Below are 23,971 nucleotides of genomic sequence, written 5' to 3' on the forward strand. Positions count from 1 at the left end.
TATATTTATCTAAGTTTGTGTTACTTTATGTAACCCAAAAAGGCTCTGTAAATTTTTAATGTGGGCAACACTTAACACAAACCCACTTTATTCCATATCCCGATCTATGACACCATATTTTTAACATAAATAACCATAAAGTAAATAATTTTCAGGAGCATTGCTTCTTCACTGTGCTTTGTTAGCATTCAAAGAGAGCTTTTATTAGCCTTTTCTCTTTTTTCTCCGTTATTGCTAATTAATCACGGAAGTAGGTCAAAATCACTTCTGTTCTGTTTAAGAACCATAACATCATAGCAAGGAAAAGTTTTGACTTGAACAGAAAGGAGGTCAATTAAAATAGATTGTCTTCGACACCACTCTATAGTTGTTCTAACAACTGGTCCCATTAAAATTGTTATCCAAGCTCTTCTATTTATACTTTTGCCAAGTTAACTTCTATCAACTACTCAACCAAACACCCTTTCTTCTCCCCTATATAGACACTAATTACGTACCTTTGAGGTACACAGACTCAAGTGTACGTTTTGGCTGATTCTCAAAAAAAAAAAAGTGTACGTTTTGGCTAGCACCAAAGAACATACTAAAAGAGCTTCAGGTTAAAAACACATAAAAAAAATGGGTGTGGCTCTTATTTCCTCTCCAGCATTTCCCAGCGTCTTTCTATTCTCATTGATTACAGTTTGTCTCATTCCTGAGCTCACACTGGCTGCAGGCATTACCAGGCACTACAAGTTTGATGTATGTTTTGCACACCTTGGTACCTAAATTATTAAGCAAATACTGTAGCAAATCTTTAAAAAAATTGATTTTACTTTTTTTTTTTTTTTTTGGTTCTTTCTTGCTATTAACGCTTTTGACTTATCTTGTAGATCAAATTACAAAATGTCACACGACTGTGCCACACAAAGAGCATTATTACTGTAAATGGGCAGTTTCCTGGGCCTCGCATTGTAGCTAGGGAGGGTGATCACCTTCTTATCAAAGTGGTTAACCATGTCCAGAAAAACATCTCCATCCATTGGTAATAAATCTGTACCAAGTTTTGTGCACTCATTTAAAGTTATGAAACAATTAATATAGTTATAAAATATATAGTTCCTAGCTTAAATTTAACTTCATGTTCTAATTTGCAATTGTGATAAATATATTTAAAACAGGCATGGAATTCGACAACTTCAAACAGGGTGGGCTGATGGACCAGCATATGTGACTCAATGTCCCATACAAACTGGCCAAAGTTATGTGTACAACTTCACCATTGTTGGCCAGAGAGGCACTCTTTTTTGGCATGCCCACATTTCATGGCTAAGATCAACTGTCTATGGTCCTCTAATCATTCTTCCCAAGCGTGGTGTTCATTATCCATTCACCAAACCCAACAATGAAGTTCCCATTATCTTTGGTAAGTTAGACATGCGTTCAGATTAGTTCTTAATTTGCTGATTTTTTGAAAGTTGATATAAGTATAGTTATAGCTAGAAAAATAAATAAATAGAGAAGTTAACCAATACTTTAACGGCATTGGCTAAGAAGAAAAATTAATTAATTTTTTAAGGAAAAAGAATAAAACAATGGACTTCTTTTTACTGTTTTTTATCAAATTCTCATGAAAATTGTATTAAAATTTTTCTAAAATAATTTATTAACAAATGTCATAAAGAAACCTTTAACAAAACATATAAATAAATTTTTTTTTTTAAATAATAAAAGTATAATTGTGCCTATAAATAAATATCTAACAATGAGATTTTAAAAAATTGTACGCAAGTCAAAAAGTTGAAAAAAAAAAAAAAAAAAAACTAATTTATTCACATGTATCCATTTCTGCATTGATATATATACTAACACAAACTTTGATACCAACAAATTTCAGGAGAGTGGTGGAATGCAGATCCTGAAGCAGTCATTACCCAAGCTCTGCAAACAGGAGGTGGCCCTAATGTCTCCGATGCATATACCATCAATGGACTTCCAGGGCCACTATATAACTGCTCAGCCAAAGGTATCAAATGCTATATGGAACATTTTCAAATGTTTAAAGAAATGTTGTATAGGTCAACTTAACATGTTGTATAAATGTGTCTTCGCATGCAGACACATTCAAGCTAAAGGTGAAGCCTAGGAAGACTTACCTTCTTCGGTTCATCAACGCAGCACTCAATGACGAGCTATTTTTCAGCATTGCAAACCACACCCTCACAGTTGTTGAAGCAGATGCCGTTTATGTTAAACCTTTCGAGACCAACACGCTTCTCATAGCCCCAGGACAAACCACAAATGTTCTTCTTAAGACCAAACCCAATTTCCCAAATGCCACATTCTTCATGACTGCTAGACCATATGTGACTGGCCTAGGCACTTTTGACAATTCTTCTGTTGCAGGTATCTTAGAATATGAATTTTCATCCAAAACAAAAGGCCTCTCATCAAACATTTCCATCAAAAAGCTTCCACTCTTCAAACCAGTTCTCCCTCCTCTCAATGACACTTCCTTTGCTACAAATTTCTCAAACAAACTTCGTAGCTTAGCAAGTGCTCAATTCCCTGCTAATGTCCCACAAAAAGTTGACAAGCGCTTTTTCTTCACAATAGGCCTTGGAACAAACCCTTGTGATCAGAATAACCAAACCTGCCAAGGTCCTAATGGAACAAGGTTTGCAGCTTCTATCAATAACATATCTTTTGCAGTACCAACCACAGCTCTTCTACAAGCCCATTTCTTTGGTCAATCAAATGGAGTTTACAACCCCAACTTTCCTATCAGTCCCTTAATTCCCTTTAACTATACTGGCAACCCTCCAAACAACACTATGGTGAGCAATGGGACAAAGCTAGTGGTTCTGACTTTTAACACTAGTGTAGAGCTTGTCTTGCAGGACACAAGCATTCTTGGCGCTGAGAGCCACCCTCTACATCTGCATGGCTTTAATTTCTTCGTTGTTGGGCAAGGTTTTGGGAACTTTGATCAGAATAAAGACCCAGCAAACTTCAATCTTGTTGACCCAGTTGAAAGAAACACCGTGGGTGTGCCTTCAGGGGGTTGGGTTGCTATCAGGTTTTTAGCAGATAACCCAGGTGAGAAATCAAGAACATCATATAATAAAATATAGTTGGACACATACAAATCTAATATAATAAAAAATATTACACCTAAGATTAAAAAAAAATAAAAACACAATATTACACCTACTACAAATTTTATTACATAAGCAATCAATTGCATTCATAAATTTAATGTGTCAATATTTAAATACAGAACAAACAAAAAATAATTAATAAATGTTTTTAGTTTATATATATATATATATATATATTGTGATTTTGAGAGTAACTTTAACATATTTTGAGAGTAACTTTAACATTTTAACATTTTATATTAGGAAAAGTACCTTCAAGAAAATATTAAAGAAAGTTGGCTATACTAGGTGATTAGGACATCAAAACCTATATAGCAATTGAATCCAGCACGCATAGTAACTTTCATTAAACCTTTATTTTATTTTTTGGTCTCATAAGAACAATTAGATTTGCTTTTACAGCTTTTGTTCAAGTTTATAAAATAATGAAATTGTCGCTGACTTGTTTGAAACTGATGATGATACGCTGACAATTGTATATATATGTGGCAACAGGAGTATGGTTCATGCATTGCCACCTGGAGATCCACACAAGCTGGGGTTTAAAGATGGCTTGGCTAGTCTTAGATGGAAAGCTCCCAAATCAGAAGCTGCTTCCTCCACCAGCAGATCTTCCTAAGTGTTGATCTTTGACTCACTTCTTGATTCACAGCAACTAGAAATTGCCCCTATTATCCTTTTTAACTTATTTTAGTTTTTTGGCCCTGCCTCGGCATTTTTTTATTGATCTTCAATAAGTATTTTGTTCATCCATATGGAGCTAGGTATAGAAAAAGAGTGGGAGTTTTTTTTTTTTGTAACAATTTCAAATTAAGTGTTAGTGTGAAGCCTCAATAAATTCCCTCAATAATATTGCCGGACAATGTATTACCATTATTTTGTTTCAATTACAAATTTTTATACTCGATATGTGTTTAGCATTTGCTCTTGGAATGTGAATCTTTATTTCTTAAAGAACAGTCAACTGTCTAGGAGCCGAACTATATAAAAATCACTATATAAAATGTTGTCATTTGTGACGAAACTTTTTCGACTAATAAGAAAAGAAAAATACTTTCTATTCTGTCGTCGAAAATTATACCATAAATAATATACTTCATTAGCGATGAAATTATGATTTTTCAATAGCAAGTCTATTTTGTCGGAAATTACTTGCCAAATATTGAAACATTTGTAACAAAAAGAAATGTTTCTATCAAAAATATCTAAATTAATTATTTCATTGTTATTTGCTACAAAAAAACGTTTTGGTAGTTGTTAATGGTTAAAAATATTTTATGAAAAGAAAGTATTAATGACGGAAAGATAGATCCATCACAATTACATATGTGACCGTTAAAAATTGTTATTCTCTTTGGAGGAAGAGTTCCCTCTTTTCATTTTCTTTTTCTTCTAAAAAAGAGTTTTCGTATTTGCAATAGCTTAAAAATTTATTACTTTGTCATTTGCTAGTTGCAATGAAGATTTGGTTGTTATAAATAATAAATTTTTCTTAAGGAAATAAGGTTTTAGATTTTTTTTTTTTTTTGAAAGTTTCAACTTCGCTCTTGATGATAGCTCTTTATTATCAAATCAAGACACTAATCAGTTTTTGGTGTAGGCGGGAATCGAACCCCAGGTTTTAGACTCAGAGACAAATAATTATGATTAAGATCTTCTGGTTATTATAAATAATAAATTTTTCTTAAGAAGATAAGGTTACGGTACAATAAATAGATTTGGAATGTTTTGACTCTAAATTTATACATTATAAAATTCATTGTTTGAATTATTTTATACTTAAGGGATTTGATATTATAAATTTTAAATCTACTGTTAAATGCTTTAATAACCTAAAATTTTGAATTCGGACTGGTACGAATATTAATAAAAAGGTAAATTTATGTGATCTTACACCTTACAAGTTATAAAGATGTGGCACAATTTTTATAGGAATATTGTTTTTCTTTTTGGATGTATAAAGAGAAAATTAAAAAAATCAGAAAAGCAATAAATTTTACCATTTGTTGTGTGATTATGATCTAAGTCATTAAATTAAAACACATAGCTTTAAGGATTCTCTCCCATTGAACAATACAGTTCAATAAAAAACAAATTGAGCCCAAACTCGTTTATGAGCATGGACTTGAAAAAGAAACATATATCTTACTAATTAAGTTTTTAATTAATTGGGAATTGGGATTATTTATCCAAACCAAATGGTCATGCTAATGTACTTGAATTGGATCTTAATCTCAAAAGCTTGATATTGAGCACAAGCTCAGCTTGACTAGTGAATCAAGCTGAGCTCGAACTTTTAGACTTCATGACGAATTCAAGAATTTGAACATTGTTTATAGACTTGGTTCGAGCTCTTAAGGGAATTAAAAAACCACCCCTAAACTGAACTAGCTGACCAGCACCTAACCTGCTTCCCCATTTCATTTTTTCCATGATCTCCCATCCCCTTCATCTCCCTCCCAGCCTCCCCCAAATTTCATTTCTCCCTTCTTCTCTCCCCCAAATTTACCGAAAAAATATATTGTTGCTATGGTCTCATCTCTTCTTTTATAAGTTGTAGCAATCCCCCATTTACAGCTTTCACGTCTTTAGAATTACAAAAGTATTTTTTATATATAATTTAAAAAGTGTTCTAATAATTCAATGTGAACCTTAAGTAGTTGTGTTTTGGTATGATGTAGGGGAAGGTCCATTTTGTAAGAAACTAGAGACAGAAATTTGTCCCACCAAAGAATGTAATCTATGCATATGCTTTCTTTTCATTTTCTTTTTCTTTTCTTCTCTCTTTTTTTAAACAGAAAGATGCACCTTTAGTTACATTACATCTGTCACAAAACAGAAGAAGTAGAAAGTTTCTATTTTCTAGTCCAATTCAATTCGGCAGCATGAGCATGCTGGACCACTTCTCTCATGTACCACTTGGAAGCCATTATGGACAATTGGACAGTAAAGTGCTTCCCTGTGTCCCTTGTCCTTCACAAAAACTATGGTTGCCAATGCCACCATCTTAAGTTTAATTGTAACTTATCCAAATCAATTGGTGTCTTATCCTGATAATAATAAATAATAATCATAAAACGAACTCCATAGATTTCAAATACTATTTTATTTATCAAAAAAAAATATTGTGGACTTATCTTGCACTTGGAAGCTAAAAGAACCTGTTAGCACCTTGCAGCTCTCACTTGTCCTTTATAGCATCCAACATTATTAATGAACAAGGTAGATGCCCTCAATCAAAAGCCAATATGTAAAGGATGACTCAAAAATCTTAGTATTTCTTTTCAATACCCTGACATAGACTATGAGGTGGTATTAGTTCTGTATTTAGGTTTCCTACTTTATGTGTTTCCCAACAGCTACATCTTTTTGAGGGAAAAAGTTTTGGATTCCTTGTTTAGAGCATTTGTAGCAGTGGAGGTATAATGCTATAATGCTAAATTTTAGCACACCATAGAAGATTAATCTTTATTTACTGGCATGTATATCTCCTGTGCTTTTCAGGCTTGCAGCAAACTGGCTGCCAACAATGCAAATAGTTCGGCTAATATCTCAGGACCACATGAACAATAAGTAATTCTTCTGAGTGAAAATTTTGATTTTGTCTACTTATGCTTGTGTCTCTGTCCATCTAGCTATCTTTCTGGATTTGTTAACTTCATTGTGTTCAATATTAGGCAATATGTTGGAAAGGCAGATTTTCTAGTTTTTTGTGCAATGGGCCAGCATGGATTTCTTGGACAACTGCAAGAAAAGAAGCTCCCCCAGCAATGGGCCAGCATGGATTTCTTGGACAACTGCAAGAAAAGAAGCTCCCCCACCACCACCCCACCACCCCCCCCCCCCCCCCCCCACACACAAATAATTCTTTTTTGGATAAGTGTAGCCAATTTTCTGTAGTGTGACCTTGTTTTTGAAAAAATTTCTGTTGAATTACATGCTATAATATCTCCCCCCCCCCCCCCCCCAACACACACACAAAAAGGGTCAACAACTATGTGTATTACTTCATTTTTTTTTCCTCTGTTGTTCAGCATTAATTTCAGTATAATGTTCTTTTGTGGATCTAGAACTGATCTTTTACTAGGTTAGCATAATGGCGCCAACTCTGTGGCTTTGGATAAGTGGGAATTCTTGAAAGTATGATGATTAATTTCAGTATAATTTTCTTTTGTGGATCTAGAACTGATCTTTTACTAGGTTAGCATAATGGCGCCAACTCTGTGGCTTTGGATAAGTGGGAATTCTTGAAAGTATGATGATTTATCGGGAACATTCTCTATAATAACAGATTTTGCACAAGTTCAAATGTTTACACAACTGGGAAAAGAGAGCGTAGAAACTGGGAATATGTTCTACACTAAGGACTACAACCAGCCTTTTATTAGCTAATTAAATGTTTTATTTAATTTTCTAGAGTCAAAGTTATTTTTGTAATTCAATAATTGGGTTTTGATCTAAGTCAATTAGGATTAGCGTTTTGATCTAACTCATGTGGAGACAAGTTTATGATAATAAAATTTCAATTTGAGTGAGGAGCCTTATAGCTCAGTTAGCACCTCTTGATGTTTCCAACGTAGATGTCCAGGGTTTAAATTCTCCCTCCCTGACCTATAGAATTATCAAAATAAAATTTTAGTTAGAATTTTTCAAATGACTTTGTGCTGACTCCAACCAACCCTAGTTGTTGATTCCTAGGTTTATCTTATTTTTCTGTTTTGGATGTTCTGCAATTTTCTTTAGAAAATTTTATGCTGCATCAACTTTGGTATCAAGCTCATTGTTGTCAATCATTGAACTATACCAACATTTATACAATTAGCAGATGTTTAATGTGGAATGAGCTTTTTCAAATCTGATATTGAATATATATTCTACAGTTGATCTGGGGTTTGAGCTAATTTAAATTGCTATGAAGTTTCCCCATAATGAAAATAATTGCTGCTTAGATTTTAAACACCAAAAGCCTTGTAGTTCAACTAGTTAGCACCTTCTTGTGTTTCCAAATGAGACATCCAGGGTTCAAATCCCCCTTCCCCCTACTATCAAATTATCAAAAAAAAAAATTTACACAACATTTGAACCTTGTTAACTACTACCATTTGAAGCCTGCCAATCCCTAAAACATGTTTTAAGAATATTCCAAGGGTCTTAAATCCTTCAATTCTGAAGTGTTATAGAACAACTACTTTGATTCTTCAAGACACACTCAAATAAATCTTGTCTAATTGTTTACTTCAATAAGAATTAAGAAGTCATATGCTTTAGAATTTGGATGTGTGGAACACTGTCTCCCTATGTTTGATGACATGCATTTGGAGGGAGAGAGGTATGCATTTTTTATGAAACTGGGTTCTGATTGCTTAAACTAAGATTTTTATTTTTGAGATCACTTTTCAATTGGATAAGGTCAAATAAGGGAAATTGGGGATTTTGCTTCTTGCTCTTTTTGGGAATGCTTAGATCTTTAGGGGTTTTAGACCACATAAATTCTTTTCTTGTGTATCTCTTTTATGCTGACCGAATATTAGGGCTATGCCCTTTTTTCATACAAAATTATTACTTAAAAAAAAGAAAGTAATATGCTTCAAAAATTCTGTAATGAACAATTTCATGAATTATTTATTTTTAATTTTGGCTGGATAAGGGTTTTGAACCCCTGCTGCTTTGACCATGCATCATGAAGCTTTACCACCTAGATAAGGTGGCATCTTTGCTTCAATTTGATATTTGAAACAGCTTAAGTTTTATGTCTTATTTTGTAAATTTGAAACCACAAATGTATGTCTACTGGGATCTTTTAGTGTGCAGTCATTCAATTGCCATCTCAGACATTGCTGCTATCTGTTTCTGACAAAGCCTGCCGCTTGATTGGAATGCTTTTTCCTGGGGTAAGATTTTTGTGAACTTCAATTATTATCAATTAACTGAGATTTTGTTTAGTACATGCCATCTGGAAAATCTTATAGCAGCCACCTCTGTGCTCTCACATTAACAAAAAATTACCAGGTTCATCAAAACTAAAAGAAAGTTGCAAAATAATTTGTGACCTTGTTTTCTCGAAACTTACTTTTACAGTAAACTTTAAGTAGCTTTCCACACTGTAAAAGTTGCTTTTGCATCTTTGCATTTCTTTTTTAATCTTTAATGTTGAAGCCTGTGAGTTCAGGCTCCAAAACAAGTTTGTGGATGAACCATGTAGGATTACTCAGCTTTGCAATTTACTAAACCTAAACTATTTGTGGAATCAGGATATGGTTGTGTTTAAGCCACAAATATCAAGTCAGCAGCAACAACAGCAACAAATGCAGCAGCAGCAGATGCAATCTCAACAGCATCCACAGCTGCAACAACAGCACCTTCCACAACTGCAACAACAACAGCACCTTCCGCAACTGCAACAGCAGCAGCTTCCACAGATGCAACAACAATAGCAGCTTCCTCAACTGCAACAGCAGCAGGAGCTGCCTCAACTGCAACAGCAGCAGCAGCTGCTGCAACTGCAACAGCAGCAACCACTCTTGCAGCTGCAACCACAACAGCAACTGCAACAACAGCAACTACTCTCACAGCTGCAGCAGCAGCTTCCGCAACTGCAGCAGTTGCAGCAACAGCAACAACTTCCGCAGCAACAACAAATGGTTGGGACGGGGATGGGTCAAGCTTACATTCAAGGTCCAGGCAGGTCACAATTAGTTTCTCAGGGACAGGTTCCATCACAAGGGCCACCAAACATGCCTGAAGGGGGCTTTATGAATTAATTATTGTATTGACTCATTCGGGACTTCAGTGTGTTAGGTTATACAGAACTTTCTTGATAAGTAGTTATACAGAACTTTGCTTGCTATCAGATTGAACCTACAATGGGCCTTATCAACTCATTACAAAGACTATAGTCAGCTTACGGATAAGAGTACCTGTAGGTTTACATGGAAGCAGATGTTTTTATGTCAAAAAGCTATCACAGCAGGAGTTCCAGTTAATGGATACTTTATTTTGGTGAATAAGATTAATTTTCTTCTACTGATCACAAATTTGGCTTTGCAAACTCACGTGTAACAAATAAATATAAAGAATTTTGAGAACTCTGTCTCACGGTTGAGATAGAGAGATTTCTTGTATTTACTTATATAGATAAAATGTTACAAGGTGGGATCTGTACAACATAACTGATGTAAATGTAATAAGAGATATATTAGGAAAGAATAAAGAAAATATGGAGGAGATCACGCCTATCCTTGCTGGTCTGCAGAAACTAAGGGTGCCAGCTGTGGTCTTGAATCTTTGTTGTTATCAAAATATTCATGCTGACATATGTTTTGGGGGCAGTATATTGTTGATCTTTCAGCTTCAGTGTTTGATCAGCCTTATTGTACATTCACAAGAATTGAGTTAATAAATAATGAGAAGTTGGTTATGTTTGTCTGTCTATCTATCTATATATCCACGTTTTAGAGATTCTCTAGTGTCATGTATTGCAGTTGGGGAAACTGTGATGAAGCACATGTAATGCGCTAGGCTAATATGGCAAAAGCTTTGATCCTTGGGAAATTTTTTGCATACTTTTTGTTTCTCAGAGGACCACCCAATTTTGGTGAATACTCTGAACCACCAAGGAAATCATGAGCAGGTTTATTAAATCTAGAATTCCCAAGGCCCTAACCTGAAGTCTAGGGATTAAAGGAAGAAAGGTACTAGTTTTGAGATATATTGATGATTTGTAAAAAATTTGGGGAGAGAGATTGGAAGCTGAAGACGGCAGCTTTTCCTTTCCATATTCATTTGCAGTGTGAGAAAGATTCAAGCAAATGTGTAATTATTGCCAAGAATTGAGGTTCATGGGATGTCCTAGTGGTTTTAACACCTCTTGTGGTGCGTGAGCAAGTGAGAATTCACATAGCAAAAAAAAGAAAATATTGCCAAGAATTTTTATGGAATCACAGGCTTGAAAGCATCCTGTGATTCCTGTCTGCCATCTTCTTGCAAAAGTGAATGAGAGGTTCTGGTTTACATATTTGATTTTGACCCTGGAAGTTCAACCTGAATGCAAGTCAGGGCCAATTCTAAATCCATGGTTAGTGAATGTGATGTATATATATATGACAATGTAAGATTAGCCAAAATATGAAAATTTGTGTATAATTTTTTTGTGGAATGCAGTGCCAAGCAGTTCCCTTTCGGTCTCCAAAGCCACTGGGGACACATCACAAATAAAGATAAGATGCCCACCAACTTTGACATAACAAGCAGGTAAGCAGCTTCCTCGCTTTAATCATTATTTCTGAAACTAATGTCCCTTTTCTGTAAAAGGGATCCAATTCATCAACCAACAAAATTTCCCACGATTGGTTCTAGTGGAAAAATAAGAAATTCCCATCAATTCCCTCTGATTCCCTGGTCTAGAGGCGAAAATGGGTAATTACCCATAAAAAGCAAACTATATAGTTAAGAGGACCGGTTTACAAACTATATGGATTTTTAGCAACTCGAGCCTTAAAGGCTCGATTTTGGGCCCCTAAATCGAGCCTCTGATTCTCGATTTTCATGGGTTGTTCGTCTCTGATTTGGCACTTCTCCCAGGTGGCGTCTACATGGAAATCGAGTCTCTAAGACTCGATTTACATTTAAAAAGAAAACAAAAAAAAAACCACAAGGGCAGCACCAACGTGTTCATCAGAGAAGAAAGAAAAAAAAAAAAAAAAAAAAAAAAAAAAAAAAAAAAAAAAAACCCAGAGAAGAAGGTGTTCATCAGAGAAGAAAGAAAAAAAAAAAACCGTGCGACCTGGGTTCGCCGCGCGACCTGGGTCGCGGTGCGACCTGGGTTCGCCTCGCGACCTGGGTTCGCCGCGCGACCTGGGTCGCGACGCGACCTGGGTTCGCCGCGCGACCTGGGTCGCGACGCGACCTGGGTTCGCCGCGCGACCTGGGTTCGCCGCGCGACCTGGATCTATCGCATGCGGCCTGTGTCGCCGGCCTGGATCTGGTGCGGCCTGGGTCAGCTTGAGCTGATCTCCAATTCTTCTTCTTCTTCTTCTCTTTCTTTTTTTTTTTTTCTTTCTTTCTGCGTTTTTTCCGTTGTTTCTGCATTTTGGGTCATTAATATTTTATTTTTGGGTTAGAAATCAAGTCTTAGAGACTCGATTTCCATGTAGACGCCACCTGGAAAAAGTGCCAAATCAGAGACGAACAACCCATGAAAATCGAGCATCAGAGGCTTGATTTAGGGGCCCAAAATCGAGCCTTTAAGGCTCGAGTTGCTAAAAATCCATATAGTTTGTAAACCGGTCCTCTTAACTATATAGTTTGCTTTTGATGGGTAATTACCCATTTTCGCCCTGGTCTGGACCATGAAGTGGGTATTGTATTCCCTGGTCTGCACTAAATCACTAACCCAAAAGTTGACCTTGGTGAACCTGAATGTTCACACATAAGATAACAGGTTCTCCTACCATGTAGAAAGCCAGGATTAGTGTGACTAGGTACAACCGTACAATGACAATAAGAGTGGCAAAACAGTGCTTGGGCAACACTCAGCACGTTATTACTATTACATGGTTGAGTGGTAGACAGGGCCGGTCCTTCCACTAAGCCAATTAGGTCATTGTCTAAAACCCCCAAGAGGAAGAGGGCTCAAAATTTTGAAAAATAACGGTTTAAAAAAAAAGAAGAAGAAGAAGAAATGTAAACTACATATTTGGTCCCTAGCCTTTACACTGAATGTCAATTTTTTTTTTTTTTTTTGAGACCAAATGTCAATTTGATCCTTAACCTTTCAAATCTGTCAATTTGATCCTAACTTTTTGGTATAGTATCAAAATAATCCCTACCATTAAGTACTAAATAAAAAATAGTGATGTTGCTAACAGTAAAATTAATATATTATCTTTTATGCCACGGCAATTTCCACATAAGCTTCCATGTGGCGTTATTAAAAAAATTCAACAATTTTCTAACTCAGTCCCTCTTACTCTCTCTGTCTCTTTGATCAAACTCAGACTCACTCTCTCTCTCTCTTCTATGCTCAGCCTCCATGACAGCAGGCCAAAATAGCCAACTGGCCCTAAAATTGTAACTATTTAGTTAGTAGGCTCCGTTTACAAACTATATCACTTATTAGCATCTCGAGTCTGTGAGGCTCGATTTTCTCTTATAAATCGAGTCTCAAAGACTCGATTTCCATGGTCCGATCTGACATATTTTTTGATGTGGCGATGACATGAAAATCGAGTCTTAAAGACTCGATTTCTAACTTTTATAACTACAACAATCCACAGCCCAGCCAGAACTTCATCAGAGCAGAAAACAAAAAAAAAAAAAAAAAACACCAGAAACAGAAAGAGAGAAGATCGAGATTGGAGCAGACCACCGCCGCGAGACCCAAGCCGCGCACCGTGAGCGAACCAGCGCCAGCTCGCGCGCGGCCTGGGTCGCGCCCCGTCGCGCGCAGGCTGCGCATCGTGCGCGAACCAGGTCGCGACGGCGCGCGACGCAGGCCGCGCACCGTGCGCGACGCAGGCCGCGCACCGTGCGCTACCCAGGTCGCGACGGGGCGCAACCCAGCGCGCGACCCAGGCCGCGCGAGACCCAGGTCGCGCGCGGCCCAGGCCTGCTTCAGCTCCTATATGATCTGATTCTTCTTTCTCCCTCTAATCTGAGTCTTCTTTCTCCTTCTGATCTTTCTCCCTCTGATTTCTGGATTTCTGAAAAAAAATTTTGGGTATTTGGCTTGTACGAGAGACTGAGACTTAGAATGTTTTCAAATTTTTTTGGTTTATAAATCGAGTCTTAGAGACTCGATTTCCAGGTAGGCAAGAAATGCCAGATCAGAACATGGAAATCAAGCCTTTGAGACTCGATTTATAACCAAAATCGAGCTTCTTAGACTCGAGATGCTAGTACGTGATATAGTTTATAAACGGAGCCTACTAACTAAATAGTTACAATTTTAGGGCCAGTTGGCTATTTTGGCCATGACAGCATGACCGAAGCTCAATCTCTGAGTTCCTTCAAAGCCACTGCTATTCTCCGCCGCTTGCCACCGCCATCATACCGGTGGTTGCCAAATCCAAACCCTCTTTTGTAACCTCCCGCTCTCTCACTCTTACTCACTCTCTCTCATCAATCTACCAAGATCGAAGCTCTAAGCCTCTATCTGTCTTTGAACTGTGCATGAGGGGAATCTAAAGGAGAAGGGTTTGGTGATTTCAGATGGGTATGTTTTGAGTGGATGAAGCCCTTTGCATTTATGGGTATTGTTCATTTTTGCAAGCCATATAGATGGTATGATTTGATTTAGATTTTGGTTTGTTTTTCAAAATGGATTCGTGGGTGTTCTAAGTTGATTTGTAAATGGGTATGGATATGAGTAAGCGTTCTATGTGATCTGACTAAATTTTTTTGTTTTGGTATAAAGGTCTGGGTATTTTCAACTTAGCTTTGCAAAATCAAAAACAAATTATTTTTGCAAAGGTCTGGGCATTTTAACTTCTATTCTATTTCCATCTTCTATAATTAAGTTTCCCAATGCTATCCTTTCTTTCATTTTTCCATTGACGGAATAGAAATGAAGGGGTTTTTTATAAAAATTATTCAAAGAGAATGAAGGATACAAATTACACATCTACAGTGTGAATAGATTGTATTTTATCGACTTCTTTCATGGAGTTCGATCATATGGAGCTTTGAAGGAGCCAAGAAGTTACATGGTATGAGACAAAAGGAGCTCCATCAAAATAGATTTGGACTTGGAATGGGTATTTTTGTATTTGCCTACCCTTGAGTAAGCTTCGGTCATGGAGGCTGAGCGATAAGTATAGAGAGAGTGATATATCACTAATATCAGAGACAGAGAGAGAGTTAGACTGAGATAGAAAAACTTTGATTTTTTAAATTAATTCCACGTGGCAGCTTAGGTGGAAATCTAGTTACATAAAAACAATATATTAATTTTACAATTAGACAGGCCAATATTTTTTATTCGGACTATTTTGACGCAACACCAAAATATTATTAGGTAATAAGCATGTAATTTATCCCAAAAAAAAAATTATTTTCAAATGAATCCTCTAAAAAATCTGATACATTATTGAGACAAAGAACAAAAAAAGTTAGAACATCCTTATAAATAATATCGCTATCCGAAGAATTCTTTGCACTAAACAAATCAATTATTTCATCAAAAAAAAAAATCAATTATCTCAAAAATATCCTTTAACCTCTGGACAAATCAAAATTCAACCGAATAAAGTGCAAATTCGGTCTAAAAAATCTACCTCCAAAACAATCTCAAATCACTCCAAAACAATCTCAAATCAAAACACGTATAAAATCTCAAATCCCTAAAATTTACTCGTCCCTTCTCTCTCTCTCTCTCTCTCTCTCAGCTCTTGCTCTCTGCCTCTCTCATTCTTTCTCTACACTGGTTCTACTTTTAAATCTTTTGTTGGTGGCTCATGCTTCCTTCGATCTGATCAGTGATCCGTTCCGTCTCAACTCTGTGCTCTCTGGGTATAGACTATATGACTTTTCATCTGCTCTGCAATCTGCAGATCCAGAATCCAAATGGTGCCATGGTTTACTGGGTTTGTGGATGGAGGCTTATAGTCTTATCTAATAAGACTTGTGGCTGTGGATGGACTAGAGTCTTATGACTCTTATGTCTTATCTTCGGCTGGGGCCGTGGGCCTTTGAGTTTTGTCTTTTACATTTTTTTTTTTTTTTTAGGTAATAGGACGATCGGTTTTTGTCTTCTGCATCTTTTGTTTTTGTTTTTGTTTTTTTAGGTAATACCGTAATAGGATCGTTTTTTTGTCTTTTGCATCTTTTGTTTTTGATTTTGTTTTTTTGGGTAATAGGATCGGTCTTGGCTGGGCTTTCAATTTTTGGCTGGGTTGTAGGTGGAGTTGTACTTCTTTCTGGGCTTTCAAATCTTTTTTTTTTTTTTTAATCATGCGTTTTTATATTTGTGCAGGTTGAGAATTTGAGATTGATAGATTCTTGTTATTGTTTAGTAAAGCTAGAGCTACCATAGTACTTTTCTATATACATCAGGTTCTATTACTCTATAATTGAAAGTTATTTTTTATTTCAATTATTATAATTATAAATATATTATAGATAGTGTTTATTTTATTTTTGAATATTATTTTATTAGAAATTTTTACTAGAAAGTATACATATGAATATGAAAAACTAAAAAAAAAAAAAAAAGAAAGAGAAGAAACATTAATTGAATCTAAAAAATGATCAATAAATAAATTTATTATTAGTAATAAACAAAATACAACACAAAATTTAGATGAAAATATCACAAATGAACAAGAAATTCACCAAAAAAAGTTAGATGATAATGAAAAGGAGATGTTAGAAGAACTTAAATACAAATTTTAATTAGTTAATTTGCATTTTAAAATGCAAGAAAAATAGATTTTAAATAAAATATATTATAATATAAATAAATTAAATAAATATTAATTTAATTAATACATAAATATTTAAAAAATGCCCAATTTTAATTCTCGCCTAAGGCCTAAAAATATCAAGGGCCAACCCTGATAGGAAAGTTTAATATCATTTTTCCAAATATCTGGAGTGATTTGTTACTTCAATTGTTAACCAAAACTTTTATTTTTTATTTTTGATAGTTGTGGGAAGAGGATTTAAACCCTAGACATTTTTGTCTGAATAATAAGTCTAAGGATATATCTTATTTCATATTCAACTAATGTGTCAAATTGTGATTTGTGCAGAACAAAAAAGTGTTTTTGATGGATTCATGTAAATGTGACGTTACATCTATTATAAGTTTACAACTCTACTAGATTTAAAATTGAATGTGAAATTGGTTGTGTTCATAGGATTGTTGCTGCTAAAACTACCCAAAAAAAATTGTCAATTGAGCTATGCCCTAAACAGCCAAAACTATTTTCAACCAAAACTATTACTTTATCCATCATTAATCATTATGGCTCTCTCATTTGATTATAGCCTTAAAGAATAAAGAGCACGTTCCACCTGAGGAAGCAGCAAAAACAAATACTAAAAATTAAAGTGGGACTAATCAATGCAAAATACCCATTTTTCACTTTATTCACTCGCACGTACACTTTGAGTCACCAACCACAGCCACTACATATACATGACGGCCATCAAGGAATTACTCACATATTGGAGGGAGGGGTCTGTCTGAGTCCTTGCTTTGGCTGCAAAAATGGTTTCAACTTCTCCTACTAAGGTGAGTGAGCATTACCACCCTTGTTACATATTCATACTGACTATTTTCTTCACTATATTAATTGTAGATTCCTTAGATCACTGTTTGTAAATTTTGAACTCTAGCAGGAAGTTGCTAATTCAGACGGCATATGGATAGAGGAGGACACCTCACGCCGTGCCAAATGGTGGTACTCAACTTTTCACATTGTCACAGCTATGATAGGTGCAGGAGTACTCAGCCTGCCTTATGCTATGGCCTACTTAGGATGGTACATATTGGACTCAACTAAACTCAACTTATATATATTCTCTTACCTAGAGGCTAGAGCACTCGCATCAGCCCTTTTAAAATATAAAAAGTTTACCATTTTACACATTTTACCTTAAAATTCACCCGATTAGCTCTTCTAAAATTGTGCAAATTTCCAAAAAAACTACGGTAAAAGCATCCACATCAGTTCTTCTAAATTTTCTGTCTATTTTACACGAAAAAACCTACTTTTTTTATTTTACACTATCACTTTTATAAAAACACCCACATTAGTTTATCTATTTTACAAGATATTTCAATAAAATATTCATTCTTCTCAATTTTTTTATTATTTCTCTCAACTACCATTTACCTACATACGCGCTCTCTTTGTCTCTTTACTCATTTTTCCTAAACAGATCACCTCTCTCTCTCTCTCTCTCTCTCTCTCTCTCTCTCTCTCTCTCAAAAACTACCAACCCAGATCACTTCTTCATCGGGTCCTTTCTTCACCGGTCGATCCAGATCCTTTCTTCACCGGCCAATCCACGAACCAAGCTCCACGACCCAGATCCTTTCTTCATCGACCGATCCACGAACCAAGCTCCGACGACCCATATCCTTTCTTCACCGGCCGATCCACGAACCAAGCTCCACGACCCAAATCACTTCTTCACCGGTTGATCCACAAACCAAACTCCCCAAGCATCGATCTATCTCTCTGTTGGTTTGTCTGTGTGGGTTTGCTTGTGTGTGGATGTGTTTCTGTGTTGATTTGTCTGTGTGGATGTGTTTGTGTGCAACTGAGGAAAAGAAGATGAGGAGCTAAGGTCGTTGTGCACGGAGAAGAGAGAGAAAAATTTGTGCGAACGGAAATTAATAAAATAATAAATACACATGCTACAGTAACTGTGTAAATATACATGGTTACTGTAGCTCATGAAAATATATACACATCTTTACACCCACTGATGTGGGTGTTTTTTGCTCAAAATGTGTAAAACTTGTACCTTTTTTCTATTTTAGAAGATTTTACCTGAGTTGCTGGGATGCTCTATCAATGTAAAGATACACTGTTTCTGTTCACTTGTGCATCAATATTTAATTAATTTCTCTCTCTTTCTTTCTATTCTATTTTGTTACTTGCTTCCTTTTTTTTCTTTTCTCTCCGTCTATGGCTTTTTTCTTTGTCTTTTTCTTTTCTTTCTTTATCTCTTCTCCTTAATCTATAGTCCTTGCTCATCACCTGTTAGCCACCACCACCACTCCAATTGGTGGCTCTCCTTTGTTTCCTACCCATTATCTTCTCTCTCAACTGAAAACCGATAATAGAGTAGTTCATTTTCCTCTTTGGTGCTCTTCTGTTTTCTAATACCATGCCCACCAAGATTCAGAACTTTCCAGAAGTGCGAGTGACTGGGTTTGCTAATTTTGGTGGATCGATTTTGCCTATTTATTGATTTTGGTGGTGGTTTGCTTAGTGGTATCTTGGCTTGAATTTGTTGAGATTTGGATGTGGGGGTTTTGGTGTAGGAAGAGAGGCTGTGATTTGTATCTGTAGAGGTTGTGATTTGTGTTAAATTGTGTTTGTTTGGTGAGAAAACAAAGAAAAAAAAAGGACAGAAATAATAGTAAAAAAATAAAAGAAGAATTAATATAATATTTAAAGAAATTATAAAATAGATGATATGTTGGCATTTTTACAAAGTAATTGGACAAAATAAAAAATAAAAAAATAAAATAGGTTTTAAAGCCAAAATAGACGAAAATTTTTAAACGGACTAATGCGGTTGCTAATATGCCCATGCCAAAACTACTATAATATCTGTCTTTTTTTTTTTTTTAATTATAAATAATAACTCATATCCTTGTTCAGGGGTCCAGGGACACTGGTTTTGGCAATATTATGGTGCATGACCTTGAACACAATGTGGCAGATGATACAACTCCATGAATGTGTTCCAGGTACTCGTTTTGATCGATACATTGACCTCGGTCGACATGCCTTTGGGCCAAAACTCGGACCTTGGATTGTGCTTCCCCAGCAACTTATTGTCCAGGTTGGGTGCGACATAGTGTATATGGTCACTGGGGGAAAGTGCCTCAAGAAATTTATGGAGATGGCCTGCACCAATTGCACACAGCTCAAACAATCTTACTGGATTTTAATCTTTGGAGGCATCCATTTCTTCTTGTCTCAGCTACCCAACTTTAATTCTGTTGCTGGTGTTTCGCTAGCAGCAGCAGTCATGTCACTAAGGTACCAACTTATGCATGCTTGTTCAGCTTAGATTTTGGGTACATGGTAGACTTAGAACACCTTCTGGGAAATTAAGTCATTTTTAACTTTGATTTCTAAGCCAAAAGAAAAGAATGGAAAGAAAGTATTACGTTAGGTTGGGAAATGATGGAAGGCCTAAGTTGGGTGGTACCGGGACCGACTTATCTACTGTCTCAACTCAGATTAAAGTTGGTTTGACATAGAATTAAACAAATTAAGGGCTTAGAACTGCATCAATTGAAGCAACAACAACCCAAGTTCTGTAGATAAAGGTTGTGTTGCTTATATTTGAGTTGGTTAAGCAACACTTATTGTTTTAGTTGTTCTATACTTGTCAGAAAGTGACAAATTTTCATTAAATAAATTAGTTGGTCAAAGATTCGCAATCCTTAAAGAATAAATTGGTAATTTTAGTGGCACAACGTCCAGCCCTGGTTTAAGCATCTAAATCTTGATATTTCCGGCAAACCAAGACATTATTAAGCCACCTGATTATAACTACTCTCAGCATAAATGAACTCATAGGCCATGCCTCCCCTGAACTATGAAGTATATATGAGAGGGTGTTCCCCCCCCCCCCCCCCCCCCCCCCCCCCCCCTCCCTCTATTTGTTCTTGGCCATTGAAATTCAACTATCCTTACTCAGATACTAGACAAGGAAACTACGGTTTGGGTCATAATTTTTTCCCTTAACATGGACATTCTATAACTATAATTCATGTCTATAGGTACTCGTTTATAAATACAAAAGAGAGAGGTTATAACTAAAGGCATCCACGTGCTTGATGAACTTTTGGTGAACCATGCACAACAAATCATGAACCACTTTGAGAAAAATAGGCAACTCAAGTGGCAAAAAGATGCATCCGAGAACACTAGAGGTTCATAAACTAGAGCAATTTTCCAATTTTTTATCCAACTTACTTGAGAACCGTCATTCTTATGAATTTCTGGCTATTTTGTAAAGCAGCTTACTCTAGAAACAACCGTGTGAAATATTGAAAGATAGTGGATTTAAATACATCTTTCTAAATTGCAGTTATTCAACTATAGCCTTTGTGGGTTGCTTGGCTAGAGGTCAGATAGATAATGTGAGCTATGCTTACAAAAAAACTAGCTCAGCTGATTACATGTTTCGTGTCTTCAATGCATTGGGACAAATCTCTTCTGCATTTGCTGGGCATGCTGTGGCCCTTGAAATTCAGGCCACAATTCCGTCAACTCCTGAGAGGCCTTCAAAGGAACCCATGTGGAAAGGTGCACTTGGAGCCTATTTTATCAATGCAATATGCTACCTCCCGGTGGCCCTTATTGGATACTGGGCATTTGGGCAAGATGTTGATGACAATGTGCTAATGAATCTCAAGAAACCTGCGTGGCTCATTGCCTCTGCTAACCTAATGGTGGTCATCCATGTCATAGGCAGCTACCAGGTACAAATTTATAGTTCTCAGTTTATATGGTATACATGCATGGTACACATGTACACGTCTGCTTATATTTGTCTCTGCATTTAAAATCGATTCATTCATAGTTTACATTAGATACCACAAATCTAAAAGCAGATACAATGTCACTTTATTTAAAATTTTAAATGTCGTTTTAGTCCATACAATTTAAATCCAAGAAATAAAATTTAAACTATGAAATTGACTCTTTCCATTTCACTTGAAATGGAGGTGATTATGTTCCCTTATATATTTATACACACACTACATGAGGATTGCAGCAACATGTAATGAAGAAAGATGTGTAGGTCTATGCCATGCCTGTATTTGCCTTGCTGGAGAGGATGATGGTGAAAAAGATGAACTTCCCACCAGGAATTGCACTCAGACTCATCGCTAGATCTTCTTATGTAGGTGGGATTCTTCTTGACATTTCAAAGGACCAGAGCCTGAGAGACAAAGATAGGCAGAGAGAGATAAATTTCGTCACACTCTTTTAATTAAAACCACTAATAAGTTCCTGAAATATTGCAGCATTTACATTATTCGTTGGAGTCACCTTCCCTTTCTTTGGGGATCTTCTGGGTTTCTTTGGCGGATTTGGATTTGCTCCCACTTCATATTTTGTAAGCTTCTCTTCTGTTGTATCATTCCACCCCCACCCCCCCCCCCCCCCCCCCCCCCCCCCCCAATGACACACTACAACTGAAAGAGTAAATTAATATTGAGCACTGTTGCAGCTCCCCAGTATTATGTGGCTAGTGATCAAGAAGCCAAAAAGATTTAGTGCCAAATGGATGATCAACTGGGTAAATCATATTGTGCAAACAGTATTCCTTTTCTTCTTTTGGTGATTATCCACTGATGCAAGTCGTTTATATGTTGCAGAGTTGCATATTCGTTGGAGTTTTTATTATGTTGGCATCCACAATTGGCGGCTTCCGGAATATTATTGCTGATGCATCCACGTATAGCTTCTACGCATAAATTATGGTGATTTTATGTCATTGGATGGAAAATGTAATTGAGTTGGCTAAACTCATTTTTCTGATGACCTTTTCTCTATATATAATGGAGTGGAAAATGTAATGAGCTGAAAAAAAAAAAATATATATATATATATATATATATATACACATTTCAATAAGGGGCGGCTTTAGGATTTTTGTCTAGGGGGTCAATAAAAAATATAAATTATATAAGAGATGAATTTTGGATAGGAGATGAATCTTGCAGCCTATGAGGTTTCTTTATTACAAATTTGTTCATAGTAGTACCAAAAAAATAAAAATAAATAAACTATAAGTTCATTTGACATATTTCTTTCTTATACAATAAACATATTAATTATTGTTAAGTGATTTTTTTGCAATTATTTAATTTATAAGTTTACAATTCTTTAAATGTTTTATATTTTTATTGTCCTTTAATGTTAATGTATTGACCAAGTCACATAGCCAACCACTACTCACAACTCACAAGTCCCATTCAGCAAAATTAAAAAACTATTCATAAGTTACAAATTAGTCAAATAGTCAAAGTGCAAAAGATAAGTCATAACTCAACTTTATATCAAATCAATACAAACACTTAGAGCAACCACATCAACCCATCTATAATCTTCTAAAATAGAAAAAGATACCAATTTTACACATTTTTACACCCACTGATGTGGGTGTTTTTTTGCTCAAAATATGTAAATATACACACATGAACAGTAACCGTGCATATATACACAGTTACTGTTCATTATATGCACAGTTACTGTTCATGTGTAAACAATTTTTTTATTCTTTTTTTCTCTCTCCTCTATCAAACTACTTCTCTTCCCCAGCATTTACAACAACCCAGCGCGCCAGAATAAGAAGAAGGAAGAAGAAAATAACCACCCAACCACCAAACCCAGCGCCACCACCAAACACCGCAACCTAGCACAGAGAATTAACCCAAAATCAACAGAAAATTAACCCAAAATCAACGAAAAAGCAATTAGAAAATCCAACTCAAAATCAAGACAAACCCATTGGAAAACCCAACCCAAAAACAGTCCAAACCCACCGGAAAACCCAACTCAAACCATACTCAACGGAAAACTCATGTGAAATGCCCAACGAAGTCGGATCTGCTGCCACTGCTGCCGCTCAATGGTCTTTTATTCCTGCCACCAGATCTTCCATTGCTGTCGTCGGTTAGGGGTGAAAGGCGAAGGGTCGTCAGTTGGGGGTGGGAGGCGAAGGCTCGGTGGTGGAGGAAGAGAGGGAGGGGCAAAGGAAAGATGGAGGGCGAAAGCGAGAGGGAGGCTGAATCGGTGAAGGGCTGAGGTGGCGAGCTGGATCGGCAGAGAGCTAGATCGGCGGTGACGGCGAGCTGGGTGAGGTGACTGTGAGGAAGAGAGTGAGGGAAAGAGAGGAATGGGTGAATGTGTAAAAATGGGTGTTTATGAGAGAGAATGGGTAATAATAAAAATAATAATAAATAATATTATTTAATTAGAATAGATTTGTAAAATAGATAAATTGATGTGGATGTTTTGGAAATATGATGGTATAAAATAGAAAAAGCAGGTTTTTAGTGTAAAATAGACGGAAATTTTTAGATGAGCTGATGTGGTTACTCTTACAGCAACACTACAACAGTA

At 36.1% G+C, this 23,971-nt stretch overlaps 3 protein-coding genes and 1 long non-coding RNA gene across 6 annotated transcripts; 3 read left to right on the forward strand and 1 right to left on the reverse strand.

Moving 5' to 3' along the window:
- Positions 1 to 505: 505 nt before the first annotated feature.
- Positions 506 to 4,047, forward strand: LOC126732804 (laccase-17-like). The gene is made up of 6 exons (XM_050435837.1): positions 506 to 741; positions 873 to 1,024; positions 1,161 to 1,405; positions 1,877 to 2,005; positions 2,098 to 3,078; positions 3,636 to 4,047. Exons 1-6 carry the CDS (start codon positions 619 to 621, stop codon positions 3,764 to 3,766), a joined length of 1,761 nt encoding a protein of 586 aa, XP_050291794.1. The 5' UTR covers positions 506 to 618; the 3' UTR covers positions 3,767 to 4,047.
- Positions 4,048 to 6,361: 2,314 nt separating this feature from the next.
- On the forward strand, positions 6,362 to 6,901 carry LOC126732823 (uncharacterized). Its single transcript, XR_007659567.1, has 3 exons — positions 6,362 to 6,560; positions 6,645 to 6,713; positions 6,818 to 6,901. It is a non-coding gene; the product is annotated as an uncharacterized LOC126732823 (long non-coding RNA).
- A 2,503-nt stretch (positions 6,902 to 9,404) lies between these two features.
- LOC126703401 (uncharacterized) lies at positions 9,405 to 9,857 on the reverse strand. Its single transcript, XM_050402386.1, has one exon. It carries the CDS (start codon positions 9,855 to 9,857, stop codon positions 9,405 to 9,407), a length of 453 nt encoding a protein of 150 aa, XP_050258343.1.
- A 5,613-nt stretch (positions 9,858 to 15,470) lies between these two features.
- On the forward strand, positions 15,471 to 22,422 carry LOC126732830 (lysine histidine transporter-like 6). Of its 3 annotated transcripts, none has more exons than XM_050435867.1 (10): positions 15,471 to 15,647; positions 16,111 to 16,190; positions 17,127 to 17,373; positions 17,478 to 17,623; positions 19,481 to 19,864; positions 20,925 to 21,318; positions 21,642 to 21,747; positions 21,868 to 21,959; positions 22,074 to 22,142; positions 22,222 to 22,422. In XM_050435867.1, exons 3-10 carry the CDS (start codon positions 17,350 to 17,352, stop codon positions 22,318 to 22,320), a joined length of 1,314 nt encoding a protein of 437 aa, XP_050291824.1. In that variant the 5' UTR covers positions 15,471 to 15,647; positions 16,111 to 16,190; positions 17,127 to 17,349; the 3' UTR covers positions 22,321 to 22,422. The 3 variants fall into 3 exon arrangements, with proteins under 3 accessions (XP_050291824.1, XP_050291840.1, XP_050291832.1); XM_050435883.1 differs by having other exon boundaries at positions 17,481 to 17,623; XM_050435875.1 differs by lacking the exons at positions 15,471 to 15,647; positions 16,111 to 16,190 and having other exon boundaries at positions 16,340 to 17,373.
- The last annotated feature ends 1,549 nt before the right edge of the window (positions 22,423 to 23,971 follow it).

Source organism: Quercus robur, chromosome 1, assembly GCF_932294415.1.
Source record: "Quercus robur chromosome 1, dhQueRobu3.1, whole genome shotgun sequence".
NCBI classification, from domain to species: domain Eukaryota; kingdom Viridiplantae; phylum Streptophyta; class Magnoliopsida; order Fagales; family Fagaceae; genus Quercus; species Quercus robur.

Excerpts from the sequence above, each read along its gene's own strand:
- LOC126703401 (XM_050402386.1), bottom strand. The coding sequence starts at position 9,857 with ATGGAACCTGTCCCTGAGAAACTAATTGTGACCTGCCTGGACCTTGAA.
- LOC126732804 (XM_050435837.1), top strand. The coding sequence starts at position 619 with ATGGGTGTGGCTCTTATTTCCTCTCCAGCATTTCCCAGCGTCTTTCTA. Across the intron at positions 742-872 it reads CCAGGCACTACAAGTTTGAT|ATCAAATTACAAAATGTCAC; the intron begins GTATGTTTTGCA and ends CTTATCTTGTAG. Across the intron at positions 3,079-3,635 it reads GTTTTTAGCAGATAACCCAG|GAGTATGGTTCATGCATTGC; the intron begins GTGAGAAATCAA and ends ATGTGGCAACAG.
- LOC126732830 (XM_050435867.1), top strand. The coding sequence starts at position 17,350 with ATGGTTTCAACTTCTCCTACTAAG. Across the intron at positions 17,624-19,480 it reads GCTATGGCCTACTTAGGATG|GGGTCCAGGGACACTGGTTT; the intron begins GTACATATTGGA and ends ATCCTTGTTCAG. Across the intron at positions 21,748-21,867 it reads CGCTAGATCTTCTTATGTAG|CATTTACATTATTCGTTGGA; the intron begins GTGGGATTCTTC and ends GAAATATTGCAG.